Raw genomic sequence first — 26,907 nt, 5'->3', positions numbered from 1 at the left:
TTGGTCATGTCCAACTCTTTGGTTTTCTTGGCAATGTTACTGGTTTGCCATTTCCTTTTCCAATGGATTAAGGCGAACAGAAGTTAAGTGACTTGCCCAGGGTCACACAGCTAGTAAGTGTCTGAGGTTGGATTTGAACTCAGGTCCTGGTTCCACTGAGTCATCTGGCTGCTCCTAGAATGAACTATAGGTCACTTAGGTGGAAGCTTTTGTTACCCTCCTGTTTTGGAGATGGGTAGAATCTTCCACAGCTCTAAATTATCTAAGCAAAAGAGCATCCCCTTCCTTGTACTGTCCCAAGTAGATAACATATACCTAGCACACAACAAAATATTTAAAAGTTAGATAATGGTGAGGATAATAATCACAGGCACTTTAAGCATTCAAAAGAATTTTAAATGCGGGACCTAAGGCCCCTCAAGACTCTGGGCTCCCAAGGAGTGGGACTGACCCCAAGATAATTAGTACCTCTCTTTGGTTCATTGTTCCCACCTAGAATTATTCCAGGAAAAAAATCTCCAAATATAGCCTAAGTGTAGTTTTCTCTAGGATTCCCCAAATGTGGGTAATAGCATTCCCCATCTCTTGAACGCTCAAGGTAATAAATGCAAACAGAGCATTGAACAGCCTTTATTTTATCTCACAGAAAATGCAGAAGGTGCAAAGGACTCATGGGAGCCCATCAACAGTCAGAGAAAACACATACAGAACTCAACTAGTCCATCAGCCCCCTCCATAGGGAAAGGAATTTGGGATGGTTGTCAGGGCAACCGTTTGAGGTGGTCTGGTGAGTCCCTCTTTTCCTAAAACAATATAGCTTCCCTGAGATCCGTAGCATTACCCTATGGTTAGACTCTTCCCCCCAAATGTAGACATACTTTGGGGATTTCTCAATAGGAAGTCCCTTTCTTGCATTGTCCAAATAACACACTGGCTTTATTCTCCAAGTAGGACTGCTCAGGAACTCTGTAGATGTTTTCTTCTTTCTCCATGAAGCATGCTGTTGAAAAAATCTTTTTCCTCTAGTCTAGAAGGCTATTGTCTAAGTTTTGAATTTAGGAACTCCTGAATTTGGGTATTACTCTCAAAGGTCTGTCCCTAAACCTACCCAATAAATCTCTTTTTAGTAGCTAGAAGCCTCTAGATTCTGAGACCATGGTGCCCAGGAGATGAAAGCATCTACCTCCTCTCCACAGGAAGTTGGTGGTCAGAGAGATTGTCCATGAATTCTCCTCTCAGGCCACCTAAATACATTGTACATCTGTGGCAAGTTGCCAGAGTTGTTGGGTTGGAGTGGAGAAGGGAGTAATCCCCTCTCTACCCTTTTAGCAGAGAGGCTCAAGGGAAAACAGTGAAGGAATCCAAAAGAGAAAGAAAGAGCTGGTCTGTCAGTTAACTTTTATAGACCATGGAGTGGAGTGATTGATTGGACAAGTCTGTCCTTGTAGACTCCCAGTCAGTCAGTTATCAGGAGCTCCACATGTTCTCTGAGTAAGGTGGCAATGGCCATACCCATGCTCTATGGGTCAGTGCCCCTCCAATGCATACAAATAAAGGCTTATTTATGTTCTGTCATCTCATCAAGTTGATTAAGAAGTCTTCGGGCAAACCCCATCCCTTTACACAGACATCATCTCATTTGATAGAGCTTGGTCTGACATCAAAGATGCCAAGATCATCCCCTTCATCCTGAGTCATTGCCAATCATCCTGACTTTTTGCCTCTGGATTTGATGGCTGTGGAAGAGAGAGTGAGGCTGACGACTTTGTGCAACTTTGCCTCACTTAAATCCAATTCATACAGAAGTCAAGACATCACCCTGTGATGTCATCGTTTCTTTTCAAAAACTAAGGATGACCAACGTCTCATTTGATAAAATGGCCGTATTCATTTGACTTACTCAATGAGGATCATAGATTTAGAACTGAAAAGGACCTAATCTATCTCCCTTATTTTACAGGTAAGGAAATCAGGGCCCAAAGCGTAACTGACTCTAGTTCACATATATAATAATACATAGTGCATTAAGGGTTGCAAAGTGCTTGATGCACAGATCCTCACAACAGGACTATGACAGTGAAGTAAGTGCTATGACTGCCTCCATTTTATATATGAGAACACTGAAATTAAGAGAAGTCAAAGTGATTTGCCCAGGCTCACATAGCTTGTAAGTATCTGAGGTGGGATTTGAACTCAGACCTTCCTTACTCCAGGTCCAGCGCTCTCTCTTCCATGACACCTAGCCACCTCTAGGTAGTAACTTGAAGCACTGGGCTCCCTAGCCTCAAATCTAGCTATATTTTCACTGTACCTCAACTTTTCTCAAGCACAAAATTAACAGTAGAATGGCTCCCAGGCTCAAATGGTTTCCCCATTCAGACTCAAAGAATCAAACAGCCAACTGCATTTAATAATGATGATGATGGCTATAAATGGTATCATTTTACCAACTGAGTTTTCAGGTTTCTCATTTGTAGAAAGAGGATTTGGGGTATTTCAATAAGAAAGAAAGAGCACTGAATTTAGAGTCAGAAGACTTAGGTTCAGATTTTGTCTCTTCTGCTTACTCCCCATGAGACCAGGAAGAAAGGAAAGCATTTAATTTTTCTCTGCCTCAATTTCTTAATCATCAAGATGATGAGATTGGTTTCTACAATTTCTAAGGTCTCTAACACTTTCTGATTCGTCCTGAGTACAAAATACATGTGTATTGTGCTTTATAATTTTCAATAGATTTTCACATGTTACTTATATGGACTGAAAAAAACTACCACCACACAAAGGAAATGAAGATGGGAAAAGTGGTGGGCCTGACAGTGAGGAACTGCAGGCTACGCTTCAAGTGTGTTTCAAAGTCCAGTTAGTATCATCCAACTCAAATCCCCAGGCCATAGGATAGAAGGCTGAAAGGGACCTTAGCAATCAATCATCTAATCCAATTTTTGCAGAGAGAAACTGAGGCCCAGACTGGTAAAATGACTTGCCCATGGTCACACAACTAGTAGGTAGCTGAAATGGCACATAACTCAGGCATTATGAAGCTACTGTACATTGCAACTATCTTCCAACCACATAATCACAATGCTTTCTGCAGAAACTTTCTGACTTCTGTTCTTTTCTCTTATGGTAAGATAAAAGTGTGCTTCCTATTACCCCAATCAACACCCTATCCCATAGTGATATTAGTCCAGTAGAAGCTGACACTTCTATGGTGACCCTAATCCCCACTTTAATACTATTCTGGCTGATGGCACTTTTACTACCCTGCTCCCCTAGGACTTAGTCCCTGATAACAACATTGCTTTGCCTGGTGATGTTTTACTCTCCACGGCTTCTCAATTAAGGTCAGTGGAGTTTGCCTATATTTTCTTGGGCTTGACTTTCTGACTATAGCCAACAAATAGTGCAGGGGTGAGCACTGGTATTTATTTTTAAACTCAGTTTCCAGCTCATGACAGATGACACACCTCAAAGGTACACCAGCAGATCACTCCCAGGGTTACAAACACTCTGATGGGAAAACGGGAAATGATACCGATGCAGTTCAGGGCCTCTCTTCCTCAAGGCTGGGACAGCCTGTCCAGCCAGTAGAGAGAATGTCCTTTCCTTTCCTGTTGAGAACACGCAAGCACCAAGACATCACATAAAGAGGTAGTTTGGTTTGGCATCCTTGACGATGCGTGCAGGGCATGGTCCCATGTGGCTTTTGTTTTTTTGTGTCTGTTCCATTTGAGCATCAGCTAAATGCTGATCCAGTCCACCCTCCCGATGGAAGAAGAGGGGCGTCAAGTCTCGGTCGTTTTACATACCCATTCTTATACTCTGGATGATCTGAAATATAGCTGAAGAAGAAAAAAGAATAGGTTCATTCAGGTGCTGGTCAGCATGAAGGAGGTCGGGAACTCAATTTTCTGGTGTCCTCCTTAGAATGACCCCTCCCAAACTTGACATGTGAGCATGCAACAGATTAAATGTTTCCTCCTCAGGGGTTATGCTAACAAAAGTTCAATGAACTTTAAAAAGTAGACCTTCAGCTTTTCCCACTGATGACTGAGGGATTTGTCCAGAAGCCTGCACTTAATTCTAGTGAGAGTTACAGATACGAATGTACCAGATACTGCAAGGCCTGACCAGATGTCCTGCAAACAGTCATATCTGTGGGAATAGCTGTTGTCTGCCTTCACCTTACTTTCGGAACAACCCAGCCCCACATGCTGGTTAGGACAGCTGGGTGACAGCAGGGAGATGCTCTGATAAAGCAGTCTGACCTCCAAGATTGCTGGCACTGTTCAGTTACTGATAACTTCCATCACAATTTGGCATCTGGCTGTCTGGGAGCCTCTGAAATGTGGGCTGGCTCATTATGCAGCTGAAAATTAGGACTGTATTGGTTAGTTATGTGTGCTAATCTTCCAGAGGCTAGGAAGACTTAACCTTCATTTAAGATTTTTTAAGAAACTGGTCTTTCTACTCACTGCCTCTGGACTCCCAGAAGTCTTAATTAGAACTATGACTGCTGATACCACAAGGCAGGGCCTCAGAAAAGCAACTCACAAATAGCTCCAGGGAGAAAAGAGTCCTTTGCTCTCTGCTTCTGGCTTTTAGCTGAGAGCTGATAATTTGACCCCGCCCTCTGCCTGTTTACCTGAGGTTATAATACCGTCTTGGAAAGCTTGCTTTTTAAAATAGGTTTTATATGTGTAGGCTGTCCAAGGAAGCAAAAGTTTAAAAAGATTTCTTCTTATATCTTCCTCAGCTGTTCAACATAATCAGCCTTGAGTGGCCCCAAGTTCTAGAATGATTAAAGGACTGAATTCAAAAGAGGATTTGTCTTTTTGAAAAGGTTCTGTGGAGTTATCTACTAGCCTAGCAGGTGACAAAAGTAAGATCAGTGGATGGATAAATTTCTTGGATAATGGTACTGAAATTTTTTATTTTAAATGATTTGAGTGCAAAAGTTTTTCATATGTCCCTCCCTCTCCCCCCAGCAACTTCCCTGCCTTCTTAAGCAGAGTAAAATTTAAACTCTTCCTTGGTTCCTCAGGGTCTCCAACCATGAGCAATAAAATCTATTTTCTGCTGTTCAGATACTACTGAGGTGGCAAGAACTATTAGCCCATAAGGCAAGTGGCTTCAGATGACTGTGTTTTTTGCATTATTTTTTCTACTTTTTGTATTTTTTTCTGCCTTTTCTCTTCTGCAGATTTTTCCTTGTGCCTTCTTGCATTAGTCGGCATTACTGCTTTTAACAGACCTTCTCCTGGTTTTTAATTTGCTCTGCTTTGGGTTTGGAAAGCATAGACCTAAGCTTGTGAAACTCTGCTCCAGAACTGTTGGACTCAGTTTGAGGGGCTCTCCATGAGTAAAGTGAATGAGCTTTGGTGCGTGGATTTTTGGCCATACTTGGGCATTTTTGGCTTTCTTTTGGTTCTCAGTTGTATTCTGGAGAGATGTGTTTTTTTTTTAAACATGAATTCCAGATAGGTGAGGTGGTTTGCTGCAATAAAATCAATCAGAAGTAGCTGGACTCTACAATATTCCCCCAAGGAGAAGTATGGGAAATAATATAAATGAAATAAACCTTTTCAAAATTACCTTCCCAAGAAACATTTCTATTTGTCTTATGTTAGGCATTGTTTTCAGGACTGATTCAGCTATACCGTTAGGACCCAATGAATGGAAAAGTCCAATCAGTGAGTCCCGGTCACAGCTCATTGACTCCAATTATCGTTGGGTAACTTTGAGCAAACATTAATATTACCTCTGCTCACTCTAGGTAGCTACTGACCATTTCCTTAGAGAATTCTAATCAAAACACTCTGGATCAGCTTCATCTTATTAACTTGAATTAACACAACTCATTTATTTCTTTTTAATATTGCTAAAAGTGATTCCTTATCCTAACTGAGTGTACGTAGCAGCGTATTACATTCTGTATCTCTATCTCTCTGTCTGTCTCTCTCCCTGACTCTCTCTGCGTGTCTCTCTGTCTCTATCTCTCTTTCTCAGGCGTATTTATAGAGGGATCAATTTGAAAAGAATTCTTTTAAGAAAATATTGCAAGGAATGGAGGGTTTTGTTTTTTTAAAATGGGTCATTTTGGTTTACCAACTCCTCCAAAATGGGGAGAAATGGTAGAGTTTTTTGTTTGCCTTCTAGTTGTCTTTAAAAATCCTTAGAAAGCTTATGACTTTATGGCAATTATACTGAATCTAATTCTGCATATAAGCCACAGCTGACCTGTCTACTAACCTCTGTCTCCCAAACCCTGACTTTCCGATGCAGTGAGCAGGAAGAAAGTCAACAGAGAGTTCAAAGAGAGAGCGGAAGTGGGGAGTCTAGACCCTGACAAGTTAATAACTTAACAGTGGGTGAACAAAGCTGAGAAAATAATAGCTGAGGAGACTGCAGGAAAGGATCTGGGTTAAAGGCAGGACAAAGCCAAGAGGAAAGAGGCCCAGGAAAGGTGAGGTAAGGCAGGAAAGCATCACTCCAGAGAAGCTGGCCCTGAGCGCTTTATGGGGAGAGCTCCCAGATATCTAGGTGGAGAAGGAACCACCAGAGCTCAAAGGGATCTCCAGTATACCCACAGTAGAATTACAGCTTCCTAAAACCCTGGGATCAGGCACAAATACAGCTTGGCAGGATGGAATGAGCAAATGTCTCTGGAACAGGAGTACCTGGTTTTCAAATCTTGCTCCTGAGGATGTCTGTTTGAATGACCTTAGGCAAATCACTTCAGCTTCCTAGGGATCTGCTTGTTAAATGTGAGGGTTGTATTCCATAGTCTCTGAGCTCCCTTTTGACTCAAGGTCTGTCATCTTATAAAAGTCCCAAACTCAGATCTTAGTAGTCACCTGGTAAGATCCCTTTATTTTATACCTGAGGATGCCAAATCTGTTGGAGCTCTGTTCACAGAGAAGGAGCCCCAAGTGGGGAAATGGAAGGTCTTATCTGAAAGACTGCAAGGAGGCCAATGTCATTGGATCACAGTAAATGTGGAAGAGGGAGTAAGGTGTAAGAATCCTGGAAAGGGAGGGAAAGGTCAGTTTATGAAGGGGACTTAATAGTAAATTTCTCATTTTATCTTGGAGGTAATAGGAAGGCCTTAGAATTTATTGAATAAGGTGTTGACAAGTTCAGACCTATGCTTTAGGAAGATCAATTTGACAGCTGGGTGGAAGATGAGAACAGGAGACAGAGAACTGAAGCAGGTGACTAATGGTGCCCTTGACAGTAACTGGGAAGTTTAGAAGTGAAGGGAAGGTGGATGGAAGCAATAATAATGAGTTCAGCTTTGGACATGTTGGGTTTAAGATGTCTATGCAATATCTAGTTTTAGATGTTCAACAAGCAGTTAGAGATGAGAGACTAGAGATCAAGAGACATATCAGGGCTGAATAAATAGACCTGAGAATCATCGTCATAAAGATAATAATTGAGTTAATAAGAGCTAATGAGATTGCCAAATGAAATGGTATAAAGGGAGAATAGAAGGGGGTCCAGGGTAAAGACTCAGGGGACATCCATGATAAGTGGGTGATATCTGGATGAAGATCTAGCAAAGTAGACCAAGAAAGAATGGTCAGAAAGATAGGAGGAGGATGAGGGGAAAATAATGTCAGAAAAACCTAGAGAGAAGAGAATGTCAAGGAGAAGAGGGTGATTGACAGTCAAAAATAGCAGAGAGGTCAAGAAGAATGAGGATTGAGGAAAGGCCATTATTGGGTTTGACAATTACAAGATTGTTAATAACTTTAGAGAGAGAAGTTTGAGTAGAATGATAGCCTTGGAAGTCAGATGACAGAGAATTAAGAAGGAAAGGAGAGAAATGAAAGTGAAAACCTGGATTGCAGACTACCTCCCTGTGAGACAATAGCTAGTGGAGATCAAGGGAGGATTTTTGAGGACAGGGAGATATGGATGTGTTTGTAGGCAGTAAGGAAGCATCCCTAGACAGGTGCCTAGACAAGGAGAGATTGAAGATTAGTGAGACAGAGAAAGAGAGAGAGAGAGAGAGAGAGAGGATGATTGAGGGGACAATCTACTGGAGAAGGTGGGATGGAACTGAGGTCATATGTGCTTGTAGATAGGTTGACCTTGGCAAGTAGAGAGGTCTCCTCTTTTCATGTGAGACCTGGTGAAGGAGAAGGCAGATGTTCAAGGTATCCGGATGATGAGAGGTAAAGAGGGAGCTCATATAATGAACTCAGTTTTTTGTTTTTTTGTTTTTTCAGTATGAGACAAGGTTCTCAGCTGAGAAGGTGGGAGTAAAATTCAACAAGTTGGTCCCAGAGGAGATAGTCTAGAAGTCAGAATCCTGCCAGAGAATTTTATTTCATGACAGATAATGTTAACAAGAAAATGAGAAAGAAGAACGATGGGGAGGCCACAGGATATGCTGAAAAGAGAAGGTAGAAAGAGTGCAAAGAAGGTGAAATTATGGGTAAAAATAAGAAAATCCCCAAACGTATAGAATTTTTAATTAAAATAGGAGAATGGTGGGAAAAGTCTAGCATGGTTAACAAAAAACTTATGGTCTAAGAAAGAGAATTAAGGAGGAGTCAGAAAAACTGGAAAATTGCAAGGAGATGGAGCCTAGAGATCTGTAAAGAACCAGCACCGATAATCTCAAAGCCTTTTCTCACTACATGAGAAAATAGGAAAGCCATCTGCGACCACTGACCAAAGAATTGGAAAGGAGAATCAAAAAAAAAAAAAAAAAAAAAGAGGGAGCCAAAGGATTCAAAAAGAGTTGGTAAATATCATTTGGGTCTTGTGCAAAGAAGGCAACGGCATCTGCCCTCCACTGAGGCATCAGAGACACAAACATCATGCAATATAAATATCCCTTTGCCTGTGTGCTTGGATGCAAGCATGGTCACTCAGGTTCTGTTCAGCTCTTAATTCAGTAATGTGAGGACCTGACTCCATCTCAAGTGCCATAGGATTGTGAGGTGAGGGACAGTCAGGAAAACAACGGATGGCTTTAAAAATGAATTCCAAATCTTTGAGAAGTCTGAAGGACTTAAAAACTACATTTTCTAGATTTGCTTTGACAGACATTCAGAAAGAGGCCCTGAGACAGAGTGAAGTTTTCGGCTGTGGTGAAATGGAAGATTTTCTCCAAGACTCCTCCTGCAGCATCTCAACCTTTCCACTGGCCAGTCTGTGGGTTGAGGCTTGCACTGAATTTCATCATGTTGGAAAAGACCTTGGAGCCTGCAGAGAAGCCCTAGCAGTGTTTGAATGAATGGACCTAAAAAATCCAAGTCTATTCTGGAGCAAACATCAAGAAAAGAGATGTGTGTGTGTGTGTGTGGGAGGGTGGGGCTCTGTCTCTCTAGGGAGGGGCATATGGCTGAACCTGGAATTTCTTTGTCTTGAAAAGAAAAACCACAAGAGCACTGGGATAGAATCCCACCTGGAACCTTAGGAAAACTGACCTTTCTCTAGCAAGGAAGTTGAAGAATGTTTCCTTAGCTGCAGCAACTTACAATCAATAACCACTTGAAAATGTGCATTTGTTCCCTTTAAATTATTCTGTTTTTTGCTACTTCCCCTTAGAAATCCCCAAAGGGTTGATCTGTAAATAGTTAATGATATAAAATAGTGATTTTGGCAGGAGAAATCACTGCCATCCTTGGATTCTGGTAACAGCTTTGATCTTGCTCTCAAACCTGACTCCTTACCTGTCATTCAGGTAGACTGGGAGGTAGAAAGGCTGTTTGAAGGGTGACTCATGCAGCCTTGGAGCCTTACTCTTCTCTCTGCTCCCCCTCCTCCCTCACCTTCCTACAAATTAGTTTCCAAGGTATTTATGGAGGACCCACTAGGTGTGTGGTCTCACTTGGTTCACTGCTAGAGGATCAGCAAGAGGACTGAGTCTCTCCAGGGGTCCAATTGTTATCTTTTCCCTTCTTGTCTGTTGTTCAGTTACTCTAGTCACGTCTGACTTTTTGATCCCATTTGAGGTTTTCTTAGCAAAGATACTGGAGTGGTTGCTGTTTCCTTCTTCAGCTCATTTTGCAGAGGAGGGAACTGAGGCAAACAGGCTTGAGTGACGTGTCCAGCATCACTCAGCTTGTAAGTGTCTGAGGTCAGATTTGAACTCATTTTCCTGACTCCAAGCCAATAAACAGGAAGAGAAACCAACTGGAAAACCTTGGGCAGGAAACCCAGGATGCTGCTAGGAGCAGAAAGGGAGGGGTTGATGGAAATGCACAAATTGACTTTGTTTTTTCTTTTGGCTTATACCTGTGATTTCATTGGTGTGGGAGAGCTGCAGGTAAGGAGACTCCCTCCATCAATGCAGATAGGCTACTGCCCTACAGTTTTAGAGAGCTTTCTGGGGGGCTAAGAATTTCCTGTCCAGGATCCCACAGTCAGTATATGCCAGAGGTAGAATTTGAATGCAAGTCGTCCTGGCTCCAAGACTGACTCACTATCCACTATGTTCTGTGATACATAAGTCTATGGGTTATATTTATTTGGGGTGAGGGAGGGAAGAGAATTAGATCTGTGTTTTTAGTGGTATGTGAAGGACATCTTCATCCAATGGAGATTTCATTTTCTCTGGAATTTATCATTTAAGGACTTGCCTGGGGCACAGAGAAGTTAGCATAATTTGCCCAAGGTCACACAGCCAGTACATATCTAAGACCAGATTAGAAACCAGGTCTTCACGTCTCAAAGGCTGATACCCTTATCCATTATGCTGCCATATTGCTTCTATAAGTGTACACACAAACTCTAACTCCTCTCAAATTATTCAGTATTCTTGGGAGACTAAGGATGGTTGCCAATGACTGAAAAAGAAAATCCCAGCATCACTACTTTCTCTAGCTGTTGGGATATGTTCGATGACAACTTCCTGATTTGTTAGGTCAGGCAGCCTTGAGTGGTACACGCTTGGGAGAGGAGAGTTACCAGCTGGGGAAGGCAGAGAGGAGAGGATGGTCAGATGACTGAATGGTTGTTCAGGCAACCTTCTGGCTAGCAGAAATGTTGAAAGGGTCCCCCTTACCTTGGCTTCATTTCTCCTGCAGCATGTAGCATTAAGACTGGACCAAGACAGACCAGCCTTAAAACCAGAGTACAAGGGGAAGGGGATTAAAAAAAGGAGAGAAAAGATAGGCCCAGGAAGAGTCAGCTGCCCTAGGAACTGGGAGACGTGGGATCTCATCATTAAATTGAGGCATCAAGGCTGTCTGAAAATGAAAGCAGTAAAGAACTAGAGGAGGCTTAGTGGTATGGGAAGTCAAGGCTGCCTGATTCACCCCAGAGAAAAATGTGACTGACAATCACCCCTTCTCATTCTTTCTCTTGGGAAGGCTAGCCAAGGAAAGACTTGTCCTTGGGTTGACCTCTCCCCTAGGGAGAATACCTGAAGCGTGCATAAGGAACTGCAAAGTCCAAAGAGCTCCTAGACCAAGCAGACAACACTGCGGACAGATTGCTGGATTATTAACAGTTGGCCATGCCAAAAGAGTCCAGGGTTTGCTTCGCTGAACCATACTCATTGCACGCTGATTGTCAGCTAGATGCCAGACATAATTACTAGTTTAGAAGGTAAGAGGGGCACAGATGTGTGCTACCTGCTGGGGCCTGGGCTGCCAGAATGTTCTGCAGATAGCCTGGCCCAATCACCTGGCTCCCTTTGTAAAGCCAGGCTGCTGGTGTTCTATCCTCCAGGGCCTTGTTGTGTTCCACCCCCATGCTCTTTAGATCCCTTCACCACAGGTATGGCTTTGCTGGGGGTATGAAAAAGGTAGACTGAGAGTACTGGTGGAATTTTTCTCTCCTTTCTGAATACTCTCTCCTTCCCATGAAGCCCAGTTTATCTAGAGCAGGGGTTCTTAACCTAGGGCCTGACAACTTTAAAAATATATGTGTTTTGCTAACTGCATTTCAGTATAACTGGTTTTCTCTGCAATTCTTTCTATTTTATGCATTTAAAAAATATAATTCTGAGAAAGGGTCTTTACCAGATTGTCAAATCATGACACAAAAATGATCAGAAATAGACCCTGATCCAGTTTTTGATACTACACTTAAATGGAAATATTTAATTCAATTCAACAAGCATTTATTAGTGCCCATAGTATACATAACACCAAGTGAGGCACTTCATGGATGAAAGACAAAAAGGAGACAATCTTTGATCTTAAGGAGCTTACACAGGTTATAAGACACAGGTTATAGTGACCAATGAAAATCAAATGTCAAATGTCAAAACCAGTAATACATACAAGAGGCATAAATGGGGCCATGTTTGGAAATACTGGAGGGAGGAAGAGTGCTGAGAAGGAAACTGGAATACACACTCAAATATTTTCTTCTGTGATTCAAAGGAAGATGTAAATTAAACTGTGATCCTGGGTTAAATGTTGTTACTGTTTGCCCTTCAGTGTCAAAGAGGACCATGACATCAGGGAGGTGATGCCATGACTTGCAAGTGAATTGGATTTAAATGAGGGAAGGCTGGGTAAAATCACCAGCCTCACTGTCTCCTCCAGAACCATCTGTGTCCAGTGGCAAGATACAGATCAGAATAACTGGAGATGACCCCTGGATTAAATATAACTTAGTAGGGGAGGATGAACAGAGCAGATACATACATAGAGCTATATAAAGTAGCTGAGGTCTATGAAAAGGGTATACTCCCCAGTCAACTCAAGGCCCAGTGGGGATCAACCAAGTAAAAAAAATAAAAATAACAGAGGGAGATGGAGACACTATATGAGCTGACTACTGATTATACGATAGACTAGAAAACTAAGATACTAATCAGAGTCATAATATACAGGAGAAATTCTGGTGAAGAAACCTAAAGTAGCTACCCAGGAAACACTTTGGTATGTGTGTGTGTGTGTGTGTGTGTGTGTGTGTGTGTGTGTGTGTGTGTGTGTGTGTGTGTGTGTGTGTGTGATGGGGGAGAGGAGACAGAGAGAGAAGAGAGGAGAGGAAGAGAGAAGGGAGGAGGAAAGAAGAAAGGAAAGGAAAGAGAGAGAAAGAGAGAGGAGAGGAAAAAAGAGAGGAAGAGAGGGAAAGAATGTGAAGAGAAAAGAAGAGAGGAGAGAGGAAAGGAGAGGAAGAGAATCAGAGAGAAGGAGATGCAGAGACAGAAGAAAGAGGGAGAAGAGAGAAAAGGTAAGGAGAGAGGAAAGGAAGGGGAGAAAGAGAGACACACACATAGAGATAGACAGACATACGGAGAGACAGACAGGCAGATGGGCAGAGAGGGAGGGAAAGAGGGGGAGAAAGAGAGAGAGAGAGAGAGAGAGAGAGAGAAAGAGAGAGAGAGAGAGAGAGAGAGATGTTCATACCTTTTTCTGCCAACAAGCAATGATCTGGAAACAAAGGAAAATGAGGCTGAATGCTGAATAAGTATGAGAGAAATAGGAGTTATCAATGGAGTGGGGTTATGAGTCCTAACCAAAAGTCACCAGGTGAAGCAGCAGCCCTGATATGACTATTGAAGTCAACATCCTAATTGTGAGTGGACAGTGAAAATAAGCAAAGACTCTGGACCTAGTTTTGCTACCAAATCCTTCCAAAATGGTGCCATGTTTTGAATCACAGGTTTTTTCAAGAGGACCAGGGTGAGCTGACCATATGCAAAGGATGGAATGAAATACAAATACAAATGTCTCGGGGTCAGATAGACTCCTCTTTTTGAGTTCAAATCTGGCCTCAGACACTTCCTAGCTGTGTGACCCTGGGCAAAGTCATGTAACCCTCTTTGCCTCAGTTTCTTCATCTGTAAAATAAGCTGGAGAAGAAAATGCAAATCACTCCAGGATCTTTGCCAAATAAACAAACAAACCCAAATGGTCTTATGAAGAGTCAGACATGACTGAAATGACTGAACCACAACAACAACAAAACACAAAGGCAAATAAGACAGTATTTACTTTTAATGAGCTGACATTGTAATGGGGAAGGTAACACATATGGGGGAATAGTGGCTAGAAGTATGTGTTAATAAATGGTGATTGGATGAATGATTGGCATATCCTTTCCAGGAATGGCAGCATGGATTTAATAACTGTTCTCAGAGCTAGCATTCAAAGGGGGTTAGGGTACATGCCCAGAAACATGACATGGAGGTGGCTGGGAAGTAGCATCATAGACTGAGTCTGATTCATCAATGAAAACCCAGGGAGTCATAGGGGTGGTCCTTTTAGTTCTGAATGGAGGTACAGCTAGAGAGCAGGTGGCATGGCATAAAGATGGAAGACAGTGTTTTTATGAAAAAGGTAGGAAACAAGGACAAACTGTCAAGATGGGAGGTGTGCTCAACTCCTATAAACTTCAACTTTCTTGAATCTAGATTTTAGGATACCCTAAAGCAGTAGGACCTTGGTAAAGTCATAACCTCCAAGCCTCAATTTCCTCATCTGGGAAGGTTGGAGTCGGTGGTCTCTAAATCTGTGATCCCAAGGAGCTAATTTTAAGATTTGAAGATGGGAAGTTTCTGAGACATTGAGAAGAATGTTTAGTCTTGAAAGAGCCATAAAAGGTATTTTAGTTAGCAACAGTTCAGATTTCTGACATGCTTGAACATTTTTAAGAAGTCAACTAAAAATGAATGCAAAAAAAGGATACAAGAAAAGACCTTGAGTTATCCAATTTAGTGAACAAAAAACCTCTCATTCCTTGAAATAAACATATTGTACCAAAAGCTCTTGCTGATAGCTCACTTTATCTTGGTAGAAACACTTCTACCGCAAACCACTGGTTTTTAGAACTGTTTGGGGGGAAGTGAAATTCACATTTTGTTTTCACTGTTAAACAACCTCCAGCAGGCTAACACGCAAACCACCAAGGGCTGGCTTTGGTTCAGAGCTTGCTACACTTTCTTCAATTCCTTATCACAAGGAAAAATATTATTATATGTGAAGCATGTTATCATTAAAAATGCTGACATGTGCTCTAAGTATTTAATAGATAATGTCAACTGTTTTCTTATTTAGAGACCATAGGAGAGATCAAGGTACACCCAAAGGTGAAAGCCAGGAATCTTAACAGCACACTATCCTCATGAACTTTATCCTGATACCCTGGTGGAACTAAGAAGAGGTCCAAAGAGCCCATGCCTCATGTTCTGGTTAGAGAGATTATGAAAACAAAACCAAACCAAACCTCTGTCTGTGACGTATGTTGGTATGCTAAAGGCAGTGATGTTTCCCAAAGGAAATAGCCTTGGAAATGCCATAATTATTCTTAATGGCTGGACTTCTTAAGCTGGTTTTGCCAAGTGTGAGGGTAGCCATTAAGGGAACTTGAACTGGAACAATAAACAAATGCTACTTTATAATACTCATACATGATACTTAGATGGACACTCTGCTCTAAGAGGTATGTCTTCTGCCCTCTTAGGTGTACAAAGTAGTTCCAGGAGCAGAAAGGTGAATGTGGGGTCTAGGTAGAGGTACCCAGCCAGATGTGTATCTGGTAGGAGGTAATTCCTGGCCACAGCCAGGAGAAGAATGCCACTGTTGGTCAATTGACTCACAGAGACTACAACTTTCAGAAGCAATGACTGGATGTATCAGTTCCAGCCCAGGATCAGCCAGGAAGGCCTATCTAGATCCCAGCTCTTAGGGAAAAAATGGAGCCCCTATTTCCCCTCTCCAAGGAAAGGTTGTTGTTTAGTCATTTTTAGTCATATTGGACTCTTCATGACCCCATTTGGAATTTTCTTGGAAAAGATACTGGAGTAGTTTGCTGTTTCCTCTGCCCCTCATTTTACAGATAAGGAAACTGAGGCAGACAGGGTTAAGTGACTTGCTCAGGGTCACATGGTTGTTGTTATTTGTTCTTCATTCACAGATAGTGCATGTCTGAGGCTGGATTTGAACTCAGGTCTTCCTGACTCTAGTCCCAGCACTCTATCCACTGTACCACCCAGCTGCCCCAAAAGGAAAAGGGAGGAAGGCTAATTATTCTTCACTTAATTTTTCTCCATGAGGTAAAGTGCCAGAAGTAAAAATTAGAATTGGGAGGGACCTTCGAGAATGTCCAACCTAATTTATATTTAAAACATATATGTCTTCTACAGAATTCCTCAAATATAGTCAAATAATGGGTCACCTGGCATTTGTTTGAAGACCTCCAGTGAGAAGGAAATCAATATCCCTCTAAAGCAGCCCATGCTCTTTGCTGACAGCTCCATTTGTAAATGTGGGAGTCAGAAGGGAGCAGAGAGACCACTGGCCCCAACCTGAACTTGAACAGGGATATACTCTGCGACATACCTGCCAAGTGGTCATCAAACCTTTGGTGGATGACTTCTAGCTAGCAGGAACCCACTTCCTCCTGATGTAAGGCATTTCAATCCTAGATGATTATAGTAATAATACTTACAATGATGATGGTAATAACTAGCAATTGATTGTGTGACATGGGAGACATTGACACAGGGCTGCCTACATGGCATGACCTCATCAAGGAAAGTGCTGTACTCTATGAGCAAAGCAGAATTGAAGTAGTTCAAAAGAAATGCAAGAATCCACCCCAGATGTTCACATGGGCTATTTGTGCCCAACCTATGATAGAGCATTCCAAGCTTGTATTCATCTGATCAGCCACAGTCAAATACACTGAAACTTGACTCTAACATAGCGATAGTTACTAGGGTCCTCTTCAAGAATGCAGGCTAACAAGCAACCAACCAATAGACCAAACAACCAAAGGGAAGATTGAATTAGCTCAATTTTAGATATATAGATTCTCAGTATGGATTCCATGTCTAGTATCCCCAAGACTGCTACTCTTAGTTCTTATTATTTTCACTTGATGAGTTCTATATTCTCTATATAATAGAGGGTAAGGAATAACCAAGTGCTTTAAAACTTGCACAGTGATTTACATACTTTAGCTCACTTAAAACTTATAATAGCTTTTTGTGATAGCTACTAAAGGTATTATTAGAAGGAAGAAGAAGAAGGGTGGCCCAGAGTGGGAGGGGATGTGTCCATGGTCACCCCACTATTAAGTGTCAGAGGCAGATTTTAAAGTCAGCTGTTCTACACTCCAAGTTTATCCTTCCAAGTCATATTACTTTTTAAATGTACAATTTTACACACAGAGATGTGTATGTGTGTATAGTTACACATGCACATGTACATATATATGAATGTGTATATATGCATATACACACACACATACACACACACACTACAGTGCTTCTCCCCCTCTTCTCTTATTCCTTTCAAATAAAGCTAACATTTTATAGAGCTGCAATTATGTCACTGCCTTATCTCAAAAAGTTACAGTGAGACCCAGAAGGACCCACTTTCCTCCTTGCATTAGTATCTCTAGTTTATCTTGAACTAGAGCAACCCTTAAAATATTTGAAGATATTAGCCATGTGCCATCTATATCTTCTTTTCTGCAGGATAAACATTCAAAGTTTCTTAAGGTTATTGTTGCATTGTATCAAATTTTTAATGTTCTTGTATTATATCACATTTCGTCCCCATCTTGATCACTGTTTCCTGGAAATTTGTCACCATTTCCCCCTAAAATGTGGTTCCCAGAACAGAACATGGCATGTCAGATGGGTATGATCATGACAGCATACAATACAATTATGTGGATACTCTCCAGTTCTGGACACTATGCCTTCGTTACTATGGTCTAAAATAGCATAAGCTTGTTTGGCTTCCAGGTAACACTTTGAACTCATATGAAACTATATTCTTCATGTCATGTCTGATTCTTCATGACCCTATTTGGGATTTTCTTGGCAAAGAAACTGAAGTGTTTACCATTTTCTTCTCCAGATCATTTTTTACAGATGAGGAAACTGAAGTGGATAGGGTCAAGTGACTTACCTAGGGTCACACAGCTAGTAAGCATCTGAGGCCAGATTTGAACTCAGGAAGATGTGTCTACCTGATGCTAGGTTCAGCACTCTATCTACTGGGCCACTTAGCTGCCCCACAAAGCTATGAGGGTCACTAAAACTCTCAAGTCTTCTTCTTAATAACTGTTATCTGGCACCATGTCTCTATTTTTATACTTGGATAGTTGAATTTTTGAACCCAAGGGTAAGATTCATTATTAAACTTCATCTTGTTAAATGAGTCCCTTATTGCAATCATCAAAATCCTCTTGGATGATGACTCTGTCATCTAATATGGTAGTCTATTTCTCCCACTTTTGTGTCCTTTGGAAGTACAAAAATTCCATCTTTTCTTTAAGCCAAAGGATTAATAAAAACGTAGATGAGAACAAAGTCAAAGATACATCCCTGAGGCCCTTCAGTAGAAACCTCATCAATACTTTTTGGGGTCTCTCTTCAATGAAGAAGAGGCCCTTCTTGTCAAGGCAAATTCCTCTACATTAACCCTTGATCCCATCACTCCCATTTTTTTGCCAGCAGATTTCTTCTATTATCATACCCCTTCTCTATAATCCTCAACGTCTCTCTACCAACTGGCTCTTTCCCTGTTGTCTACAAACACACTCATTTCTCTTCCATCCTTAAAAAAAACCCTTGTCTGATCTGACCATGCCCAATTTGACCACATCACATGTAGTATTTCTCCTCTTCTTCTTGACTAAACTCACTGAGAAAACCATCTACAATTGGGGCCTTCATTTCCTCTCCTCTAACCCTTTGTTACCTTATTTTTGGGCTCATCCATCTGCCCTTTCTAAAGTTACCAATGATGGTTTAATTGCCAAATCTAATGACCTTTTCTCAATCCTTATCCTTCTTGACTTCTCTGTAGTCTTTGACACTGTTGATCACTCTCTCCCCTTGGCTACTCTCTCTTCTCTAGGTTTTTGGGATACCCTTCTGTCCTGGTTTTCTTTCTATCTGTCTCACTGCTCCTGGTCAAAGCTTCATCCATGTCATTCCCACTAAGTTATTACATAGCCCCAGTGGTTTGAAGCTCTTTCCTCCCTTACTTCTGAATCATATCCTTCTACCTCTGCCTTTTAACAAAGGTTTGGATTTGGAATATCCATGTCCCTTCAGATTGTTTTTCCTCCATGACTTCCTCTTAAATGTTTTCTTTCATTTTTTTCCAAGAAACCTTTTATTCCTCCATTCTCCAAGAACCCTGGGCCCTTCCATGACAAGACAGGGATTTCGAATTTCATTCATCAGGCAATGAAGAATTACTGAAAGTTTCTGAGTACAGGAAGTGATCAGAATTTTGCATTAGGAAGATTAATCTGGTAATGACATATAGGGATGGAAGGAATGGATGAAGGGAGACTGGATAGAAGTCTTTTGCAATCACAAATTCCCTCTCTTGCAAAGGTGAGGGACTATGGGTGGGTGTGGAACCCTGTATAGACTGTCAAATTCAGTGATGCTTTGCTTAGTTTTGTTGAATTACTTTTTTCTTTCTTTCTTTTTCATTCTTTGGCATAAGGGATGGCTCATTGCATAGGGCAGGTGGAAGGGCTATACACAGGAATGAAGGTGATGTAAAAATAAAACCTATATATTTTTTCTTAAACAGAAGGTTTCAGATGATACCTCAGACATATATTAGCTGTGTGACCTTGGAAAAAATCACCTGATCTCTACCTTAGTTTCCTCTTCTATAAAATGGAAATAATAAGACCATCTGCCTCCTGGGTTTGTTGTGGGAAAAAAGTGAGATAATATTTGTAAAGCACTCTGTAAACCTTAAAATTCTATATGTTGTTATTATTATTATTACACCTACCGTACTTCTTAGGGTTTTCTTCTCTTTCTATTTTGTTTTTCATTTGCTTCCCTTACTCATAAATGCTTTTTTGATTGGGTAAGAATTTCTAGCAGATAGTCCTAGAAACCAAAATCCTATTGGAAAAACTATTCTGAGCCATAGAAGACCAAGCAGCACCTTGGGACTGATACCTTCCTCTGCCTTCTAGGGGATTTGGTCTTTTTGGGGGAAGCCAGTACTTTAAAGAGTCAAAAGAAAATAGTTTACTCAATAGCTTTTACCTTGTCAAAGAGCATAGAGAATAGGATCATAGAGTCAGAGCTGGAATGAACCCTTAATTTAATATATGAGGAAACTGTCTCTCAGATAGATTAGGCTACTTGTTCATGGTCACAGAGTCAGTGATAGGTCAGATGCGGAATTTGAAACTCAGATCTTTCTAACTCTAAATCCAGTATTTTTGCATGTCTTGCTGGTGTCATTAGAGTAGTCTAGGAAGAAAAAGTTCTTTGGCTGGGGTAGAGAACAGAAAAGGACTGAATAGATATGGTAACCTGTTTACTTCAGTCACCAGGACAGCAGGGATCCATATCTCCATTGGTCAGCTCAAATCTCTTACTTCAGGAATCTTGATAGTCATTTGAAAGGTTACAAAACTCCAATGTTTCATGCTTCCTCAGGGTATTTTTTCACCATGGGTGATCTTGGGAGGAAATCAATGTGAAAGTGAAACCTGTGGTTTATATATAGTTTCTCAAGTCTGAGATAACCATATGAACTATAGGTCAAAGGCTCAATCCAATGTGAAAACCCAGGGTATTAATACTAGAGAAGAATGTGTTACTTATCTCAGAAAAAGCACCCTTACTGTGGCTTCCCCCAAGAAGTTCTAACTCTTCTTTGAATAGGGGGTTTGTAGTAAAAGTTAAATTTTAGACGTTTAGGCAGGAAGATGATTCAATAAGTAGTTCTTTCTATAGAAAACCAAATAGAAAATAGGAAGACTCAAATTCAGCCTCAGGCTTTTACTAGTTATGTGTCCCTGGACAACTTACTTAACTTGTCTGCCTCAGTTTCCTAGTCTGTAAAATGGGAATAATAATAGCTCCCCTCTCAGAGCATTGTCATGATGATGAGATAATACTTGTAAATGGCTTTTTCTTTATAAACCTTAAAGTGCTACATAAATGCTAGCTGCTATTATTCGATCTACTTCAGTCAGTTCACTTGGGTATGATATATTATATTAATTTTTATGCTGTTCTGATTTGCTGTAACAGAAACAACCATAAAATCAATAGCTAACATTTATTTAATGTGTTAGAGTTTATGATGTTCTTTTCGTGCTTATCCCATTTGATCTTTGATCTTGTTGGTTTCATTACGGTTATTTCTTTGCTGTGGCAGGGGACAGAAGAGGGCTGAACAGATGTCACATGGTTCCTGTAAGCTTTGCTTACCAGGGCAAGAGAGACCTAGGTCCCCTTTAACAATGGATCAATTCATGCTAGCTTTGATAGCCCATATAGTATAATTGGAATGATACTGAGAAGATTGGGATGGCCCCTGCACAAAGATGACATCAATTTGGTGAAACATTCCATATTAAAAAAAAAAATGGATCAGCTCAAGACCAAGGCAATAATTACTATGAGTCTGAAACTGAAACTGAAATGCTTCTAATAGGTTGTCCTTACAAATAAAACACATCTGCTCCACTGGTAGAGAATAACATGGAGGTGAAGGCTAGCATTGAAACACCCTTCATTTGTTCTCAGGGGCAGTGTCCATACCTGATCCACAGACAACAAAAACAAACAGTGCCAGCAGCCACGGGCCCACAGGGTATTTCTCTTCTTGTGGTCTCTAAAATAGAAGGGACCAGAGAAAAGAGAATTAGATTTGCCTTGTTTTTTTAAAAAAATAATTTGCCTTCTTAGTTCACATTTTTACAAAGGCAGATCTTGAAGCTAACTTACATCCACTTCCAACTTCTGAATAGATGGAGTGTATCAGTTAACAGTATTAAGAGAAGAAGAAGGAGGAAGAGAAAAGAGAGAGAGAAGAGACAGAGGAAAGGAACACACACAAAGAGAGAGAGAGAGAGAGAGAGAGAGAGAGAGAGAGAGAGAGAGAGAGAGAGAGAGAGAGAGAGAGAGAAAGAGAGAGAGAAAGTTAATTAATTTCTTTTTCCTTTCTCACAATGTTCTTTTGTGTACCAATGGAGGAGGGGCACAAGCAAAGACCCTGATAAAAATAATCCTGAATTGGAGGGGCTTACAATGCCATAGAATCATATCCTTTAGAGTTGGAAAGGAATTTAAAGATCTAGCCTAGGGGTTCTTCACCATCTTTTGTGTCATGGGCTCCTTTCAGAGTCTGTAGAAGCTTCTGGAGCCTTTCTCAGAATAATGTTTTTAAATGTATTAAATAAAATTCATATGATTACAAAGGAAACCATTGATTACAAAGGAAACCATATTGAAATATAGCTATCAAAATATTTTTTTAAAAAGTCATAGACCCCAAGCCAAGAACCCTTGATCAAGTCCAGCTCTTACCTATATCTTCCCCCCTCCCCCTGCCCCTGCCATTTTACACATGAGAGAACCATGGCCTAGAGAAAGTCCGTACTTTATCAAAGGTCACACAGATTGCAAGGAGGGAATGGGATATCTCAAGCCTAGGATCTTTTACTCAAGAAAAGTAGCAGCATTCTAAACAGCGTTTGATACAACTGGACTAGAAGTCAGGAGGCTTGGTTTCTAACGCTGCTCCAGTCATTAAGCAGCTGTGTGACCTGGGCATGTTGCTCTGCCTCCTAAGGCCTCAGGCCATCAAGCAGGAGTTTTCTCACCTGCAAAATGACTAGATTATCTCTAAGGGACCTTCTAGCTCTGACATTCTATGATCTGTGAAAGCTTAATCTAAACGTTTCTACATGAAATAATTCCCTCCAAACTTTCCTCATAAAAATAATTTTCCTTTCTCGCATAGATTTCATCCATCTCAGGGAATCTCCAAACCCATTTGTACTTGGAGGTATCATACTCTATGAGCATGATTGTCTAAGAGTCAAGGAAGACCTGGGTTCTAAGCTTGCCTCTGACATTAGTTGTATGCCCTTGGGTAAAAATTACTTAACCTCTCCTCACTTCAGTTTCCTCATCTGTAAAATGGGGATAATAATACCTCTAGTACCTTCTTTATAGGGCAGTTATCCATCATCCTCTCAATTGCTCTTGATCCCATATAGTGAGGGAAGAATCTTAGTTTATATTGTCTTAAATAACTGAAAATGATTACTCTAAGTGGAGATTTCACAGTGCCACCGTTACATTACAAAGAGAGAATGTACATAAAGTACAGTGTATATGTCAGCCATCATCATTGTCATCATCATCACGGCAAAAATACAGGCCTAACCAATAATTTCACTGAATATTTGAAAGTGCATAAAACCCGAAGCAATCATTCAATTAAGAAGCATTTTATATTTATATATATATGTATATATGTTTAGTCGATTATCCCAAAAGATCCAGAAAAAAATATTGCAAAAACAAAACTAAAAGGGACCAAAAAAAAAAAAAAAAAGAAAAAAGAAAAAACATCAAAGGAGACAGAAATACATTCTTATTAGTTTTGGACCTGAATAGGTCTTGACTGAATATAAGCCTATGGAGACAAGTTATCTTTTGCTGTTAAAAAACTCTCACCAACTTTTTTGGATTGATATGGGATCATTTATTTAGTGGAATCTCTCATTAGTGGTTAAGGCTTAGCGAGGGAAAAAACCAACCAATCATTTAGATCAGGTAGAGAGGACTGGGACACATCCTGTTCTTCAACTCCACTTCCTAATGGGCAACAGATTGGGGTTTACATAAATGATTTTCTCAGGGGCTTGCTTCAATGTGTGGATGTCAGGCAAATTTTGACTAAAGAAGAGATAGTTCATGGATTTGTCCTCTCAGGGAGATGAAGAATTCTATCTGACAATGTTCTGTAAGTAATAACAGAAATTACATCATCCTCAGTGAGGGGAAAATCAGTCTTAAATAACTGAAAATGATAACTCTAAGTGGAGATTTCACAGTGCTACCATTGCATTTGATCTTATGGCCTGGTTCACCCTAGACCGAATACATAAACCAATTTTAACTGAAGTTACTTGGAATAGATTTTGATACATACCCCTCTTATCTTTACTCCAACTCTCCCACATTAAACCAATCTGAGATAGTTTAATGAAAGCTAGTTTCTGCCTGTGCTTTCCTACACTTGCTAAAAATGTTGCTTTGCCTACACAGCTAGTTGAAATTAAAAAAAAAAAGAATTTGGGGATCTAGAAATGACTTGCTAACTAGAATTAAGCTTCTTTATCTACAGGAAGAAAAAGTTTATAGATGGAAATCTGAATTTGGGGTAAAGAACTCCCCAAATTTCTGAATCATACTTCTTCAGAGTTCAAGAAGCTGTTTTTTTTTCAATAGCTGATAGCTGTCCATATTAGATCTCATTGTTGGTTTTGTTTGCTCTCGGTATATTTGTCATTATCCTGTCTGGGAATCCAATGAATCCTGAATCCAAGTGTTAGGTAGATAAGGGGTGTTTGATTAATACCGCTTGGTAGAGGAGACATCCTCATAAAGACAATACAATGCCAAATCTGAGGTCTAACAGATAAAGTTAACCCGTTGTAACTCTTCATATGATTTTAACAAGGTAATTCAAAATGCTCCTTTTCTAATCCTCTTCTGTGGACAGAGAACTGGCCTCAGCATCAGGATGGAGATTCTGACTGTGCTGACCTTAGGGAAGTCATTTATTCTCCAAAGGCCCCCAGACAACTCTATAAGACTCCACTGCGAAACAAGTGTGGTCCACATTGGTTGATGACATTTCTTTACGATGGATGTTCCCTCACATGCAAAAACTAAATGTGCTGCTGAACTTTTAGGTGGAATCCACTTCAAATCTCCTAACTTATTGAAAGAAACCTAGAACACAGATACATTACCAGTCTAATTGTGTTTGACTAGGGATTGTTTTCTTTTGAGAGAATTTCATCTCACCCTGCAGGGGCTAATCCATTTACATCAAAATTCGTTAGAAAGCTAGAGGAGAAGGGAAGGAAACAGTCCATCCAGTTATATTCAAATACCACATACAAACGTTCCCCTTGGCAAGGAAACCTTTCATTACAAGTTGCTATAACTTTGCTGCCACTTACGCAATCTGGTGAATGTTCAGAAACATTCCTTCCCCATTAAGGTTAAAACAAAACAAAACAAACCAACCAACAAACAAAAACTTTTCCTCTAGTTGACAGTGTGATCTGGAGGACAGATTTTCTCTTAGGGGTAAGGTTGAAAGGACATGCTTTAATATTAATTAGCACAGCAGGTTTCTTTCTACTGAGTGAAATTAGATAAGGATACATACTTGAGTGAAAAATGTTTCCCATTCCATGGCGCTGTAGAGCCCAGGCTGGAAGTTTTACTACCGACAGCTCAAGAAATGTCCTAATAAATAACTGAAAGGCAGACAGTGAGTAGTTGAGATTGGAACTCAAGATTCAAAGTGAAGTTCAGTTTCATCTCAGAGTTTCTCTGACGTTGCACGAGGTCTGGTTTGGCATGAGTTCTAAGTAGCATGGTGTTAACAGATCTCATTTTTGGACAGTTACACAACTCATCAAGAAAAGATATTGTCTAATCTACTCAGCTGACTTTTCCAGTCAAACCCCAAAGTCTTTGTAGAATTTATACTCTAGAAAATGGGATAATATATAAGAACTGGGGAAAAAACAAAGCAAGCCAAAAAAACCCTACCTATCCCTAGCTTGAGGGTATGATTTCCAACTCTTGTCCTAATCCAAGTTTTTGTTGTTGTTGTTGTAGTTCAGTCCTTTTCAGTCCTGCCCAAGTCTCCATGAACCCATTTGAGGTTTTCTTGGCAAAGATACTGGAGTGGTTTGTCATTTTCCATTCATTTTACAGATAAGGAAACTGAGGCAAACAGGGTTAAGTAACTTGTTCAGGGTTACACAGCTAGTACAAGTCTGAGGACAGTTTTGAACTCAAGTCTTTCTGATGCCAGGCCCAGCACTCTATCCACTGCACCATCTAGCTGCACCTTGAATCCAAGTTATTTTTTCCCTAATGATATGGCTTTCATTCTTTCCTAGAATACTCCACTGTTTGGAAGATTCATTCAACGATGGCTCAAATCGAGCTCTTCCTGTGAACTCATCCTGCTTTGTAGACCACCATAACCAAGACATTGGACAATAATCAAAGTGATTTATTGCTGTGCTAGCTAGGATCCTTTCTCCACTTCTGCTGACCCAACTATGAGTCTGAGTGGTCCCATCCACAGGGATGAGAAAGTCTGTTGGTCAAAGTTACTGGAAAAGTCGTAGATTTGGAATCAGAGTACTGAGGTTTGAATTTCATCTCTGCCACCGTCACTTAGCTTTAGGGCATAAGGTCCCTTCTAGTGCTAAAACTATGATTCTATGTTCCTCTAGTTCAAGATCTTACAGTCCTTCCATTCCCATCTTTAGGCATTCATCACTCTCTCTCCAAGTTTTCTTAATTTGGGGAAAGGATCTTTATTCCTTGTCCTCTTCTATACCCTGGACCACAATTCATGGTATCCCCATCCTCTTTGGAGAGAAGCAACAGATGGCAGAGCATATGAAGAGAAAGGGATTCATGACTCATGATTCAACCTTAGAGAGAAAGAAGTCCAGTCTCTGAGATGCGCCCCCTCCCCAGCCCAGCCCAGCATAGCATCCCTCTCCTGCCTTACCAGGGTTTTGGCTACGTTCCCTCTCTGTGTGATGTTTTTGCTGTGTTTCTTGTTAGCCATCCGGATCCGCTGTTTGGCCACCATGGCTTGGCTGCTTTTAATTGTTTTAAACTCTTTCTCTCTCTCTTTCTTTCTTTCCTTCCTTCCGTCCTCTCTTCCTTCCTCCTTTCCTTCCTTCTTTTCTTCCTTTGTTCCTTCCTTCTTTCCTTCCTCACTCTTTTTCCTTCCTTCCTTCCTTCCTTCCTTCCTTCCTTCCTTCCTTCCTTCCTTCCTTCCTTTCTTCCTTTCTCCCTCTTTCTTTTCCTTCTGCCTTCTTCTCCTCTTCTTCCTTCCTTCCTTCCTTCCTTCCTTCCTTCCTTCCTTCCTTCCTTCCTTCCTTTCTTCCTTTCTCCCTCTTTCTTTTCCT

General features: G+C 40.7%; 1 protein-coding gene and 1 non-coding gene across 2 annotated transcripts; one reads left to right on the top strand and one right to left on the bottom strand.

Annotated features, from left to right (window-relative positions):
- Positions 1-21,188: 21,188 nt before the first annotated feature.
- LOC140513011 (U6 spliceosomal RNA) lies at positions 21,189-21,292 on the top strand. Its single transcript, XR_011970054.1, has one exon. It is a non-coding gene; the product is annotated as a U6 spliceosomal RNA (small nuclear RNA).
- A 154-nt stretch (positions 21,293-21,446) lies between these two features.
- On the bottom strand, positions 21,447-26,634 carry SERP2 (stress associated endoplasmic reticulum protein family member 2). Its single transcript, XM_072621509.1, has 2 exons — positions 26,502-26,634; positions 21,447-21,548 (listed from the first exon to the last, which is right to left on the bottom strand). Exons 1-2 carry the CDS (start codon positions 26,583-26,585, stop codon positions 21,447-21,449), a joined length of 186 nt encoding a protein of 61 aa, XP_072477610.1. The 5' UTR covers positions 26,586-26,634.
- Positions 26,635-26,907: the final 273 nt, after the last annotated feature.

The sequence above is a fragment of the Notamacropus eugenii genome, chromosome 6, assembly GCF_028372415.1.
Source record: "Notamacropus eugenii isolate mMacEug1 chromosome 6, mMacEug1.pri_v2, whole genome shotgun sequence".
NCBI classification, from domain to species: Eukaryota; Metazoa; Chordata; class Mammalia; order Diprotodontia; family Macropodidae; genus Notamacropus; species Notamacropus eugenii.
Note: the sequence above shows the minus strand (reverse complement) of the source record. Positions and strands in the feature narration are given on the sequence as shown.

Bases quoted from the DNA above. Each gene is read 5' to 3' on its own strand.
- SERP2 (XM_072621509.1), bottom strand. From the start codon at position 26,585: ATGGTGGCCAAACAGCGGATCCGGATGGCTAACAAGAAACACAGCAAA. The intron at 21,549-26,501 runs GTAAGGCAGGAG...CTTCTATTTTAG, and splicing joins GGAACGTAGCCAAAACCCTG to AGACCACAAGAAGAGAAATA.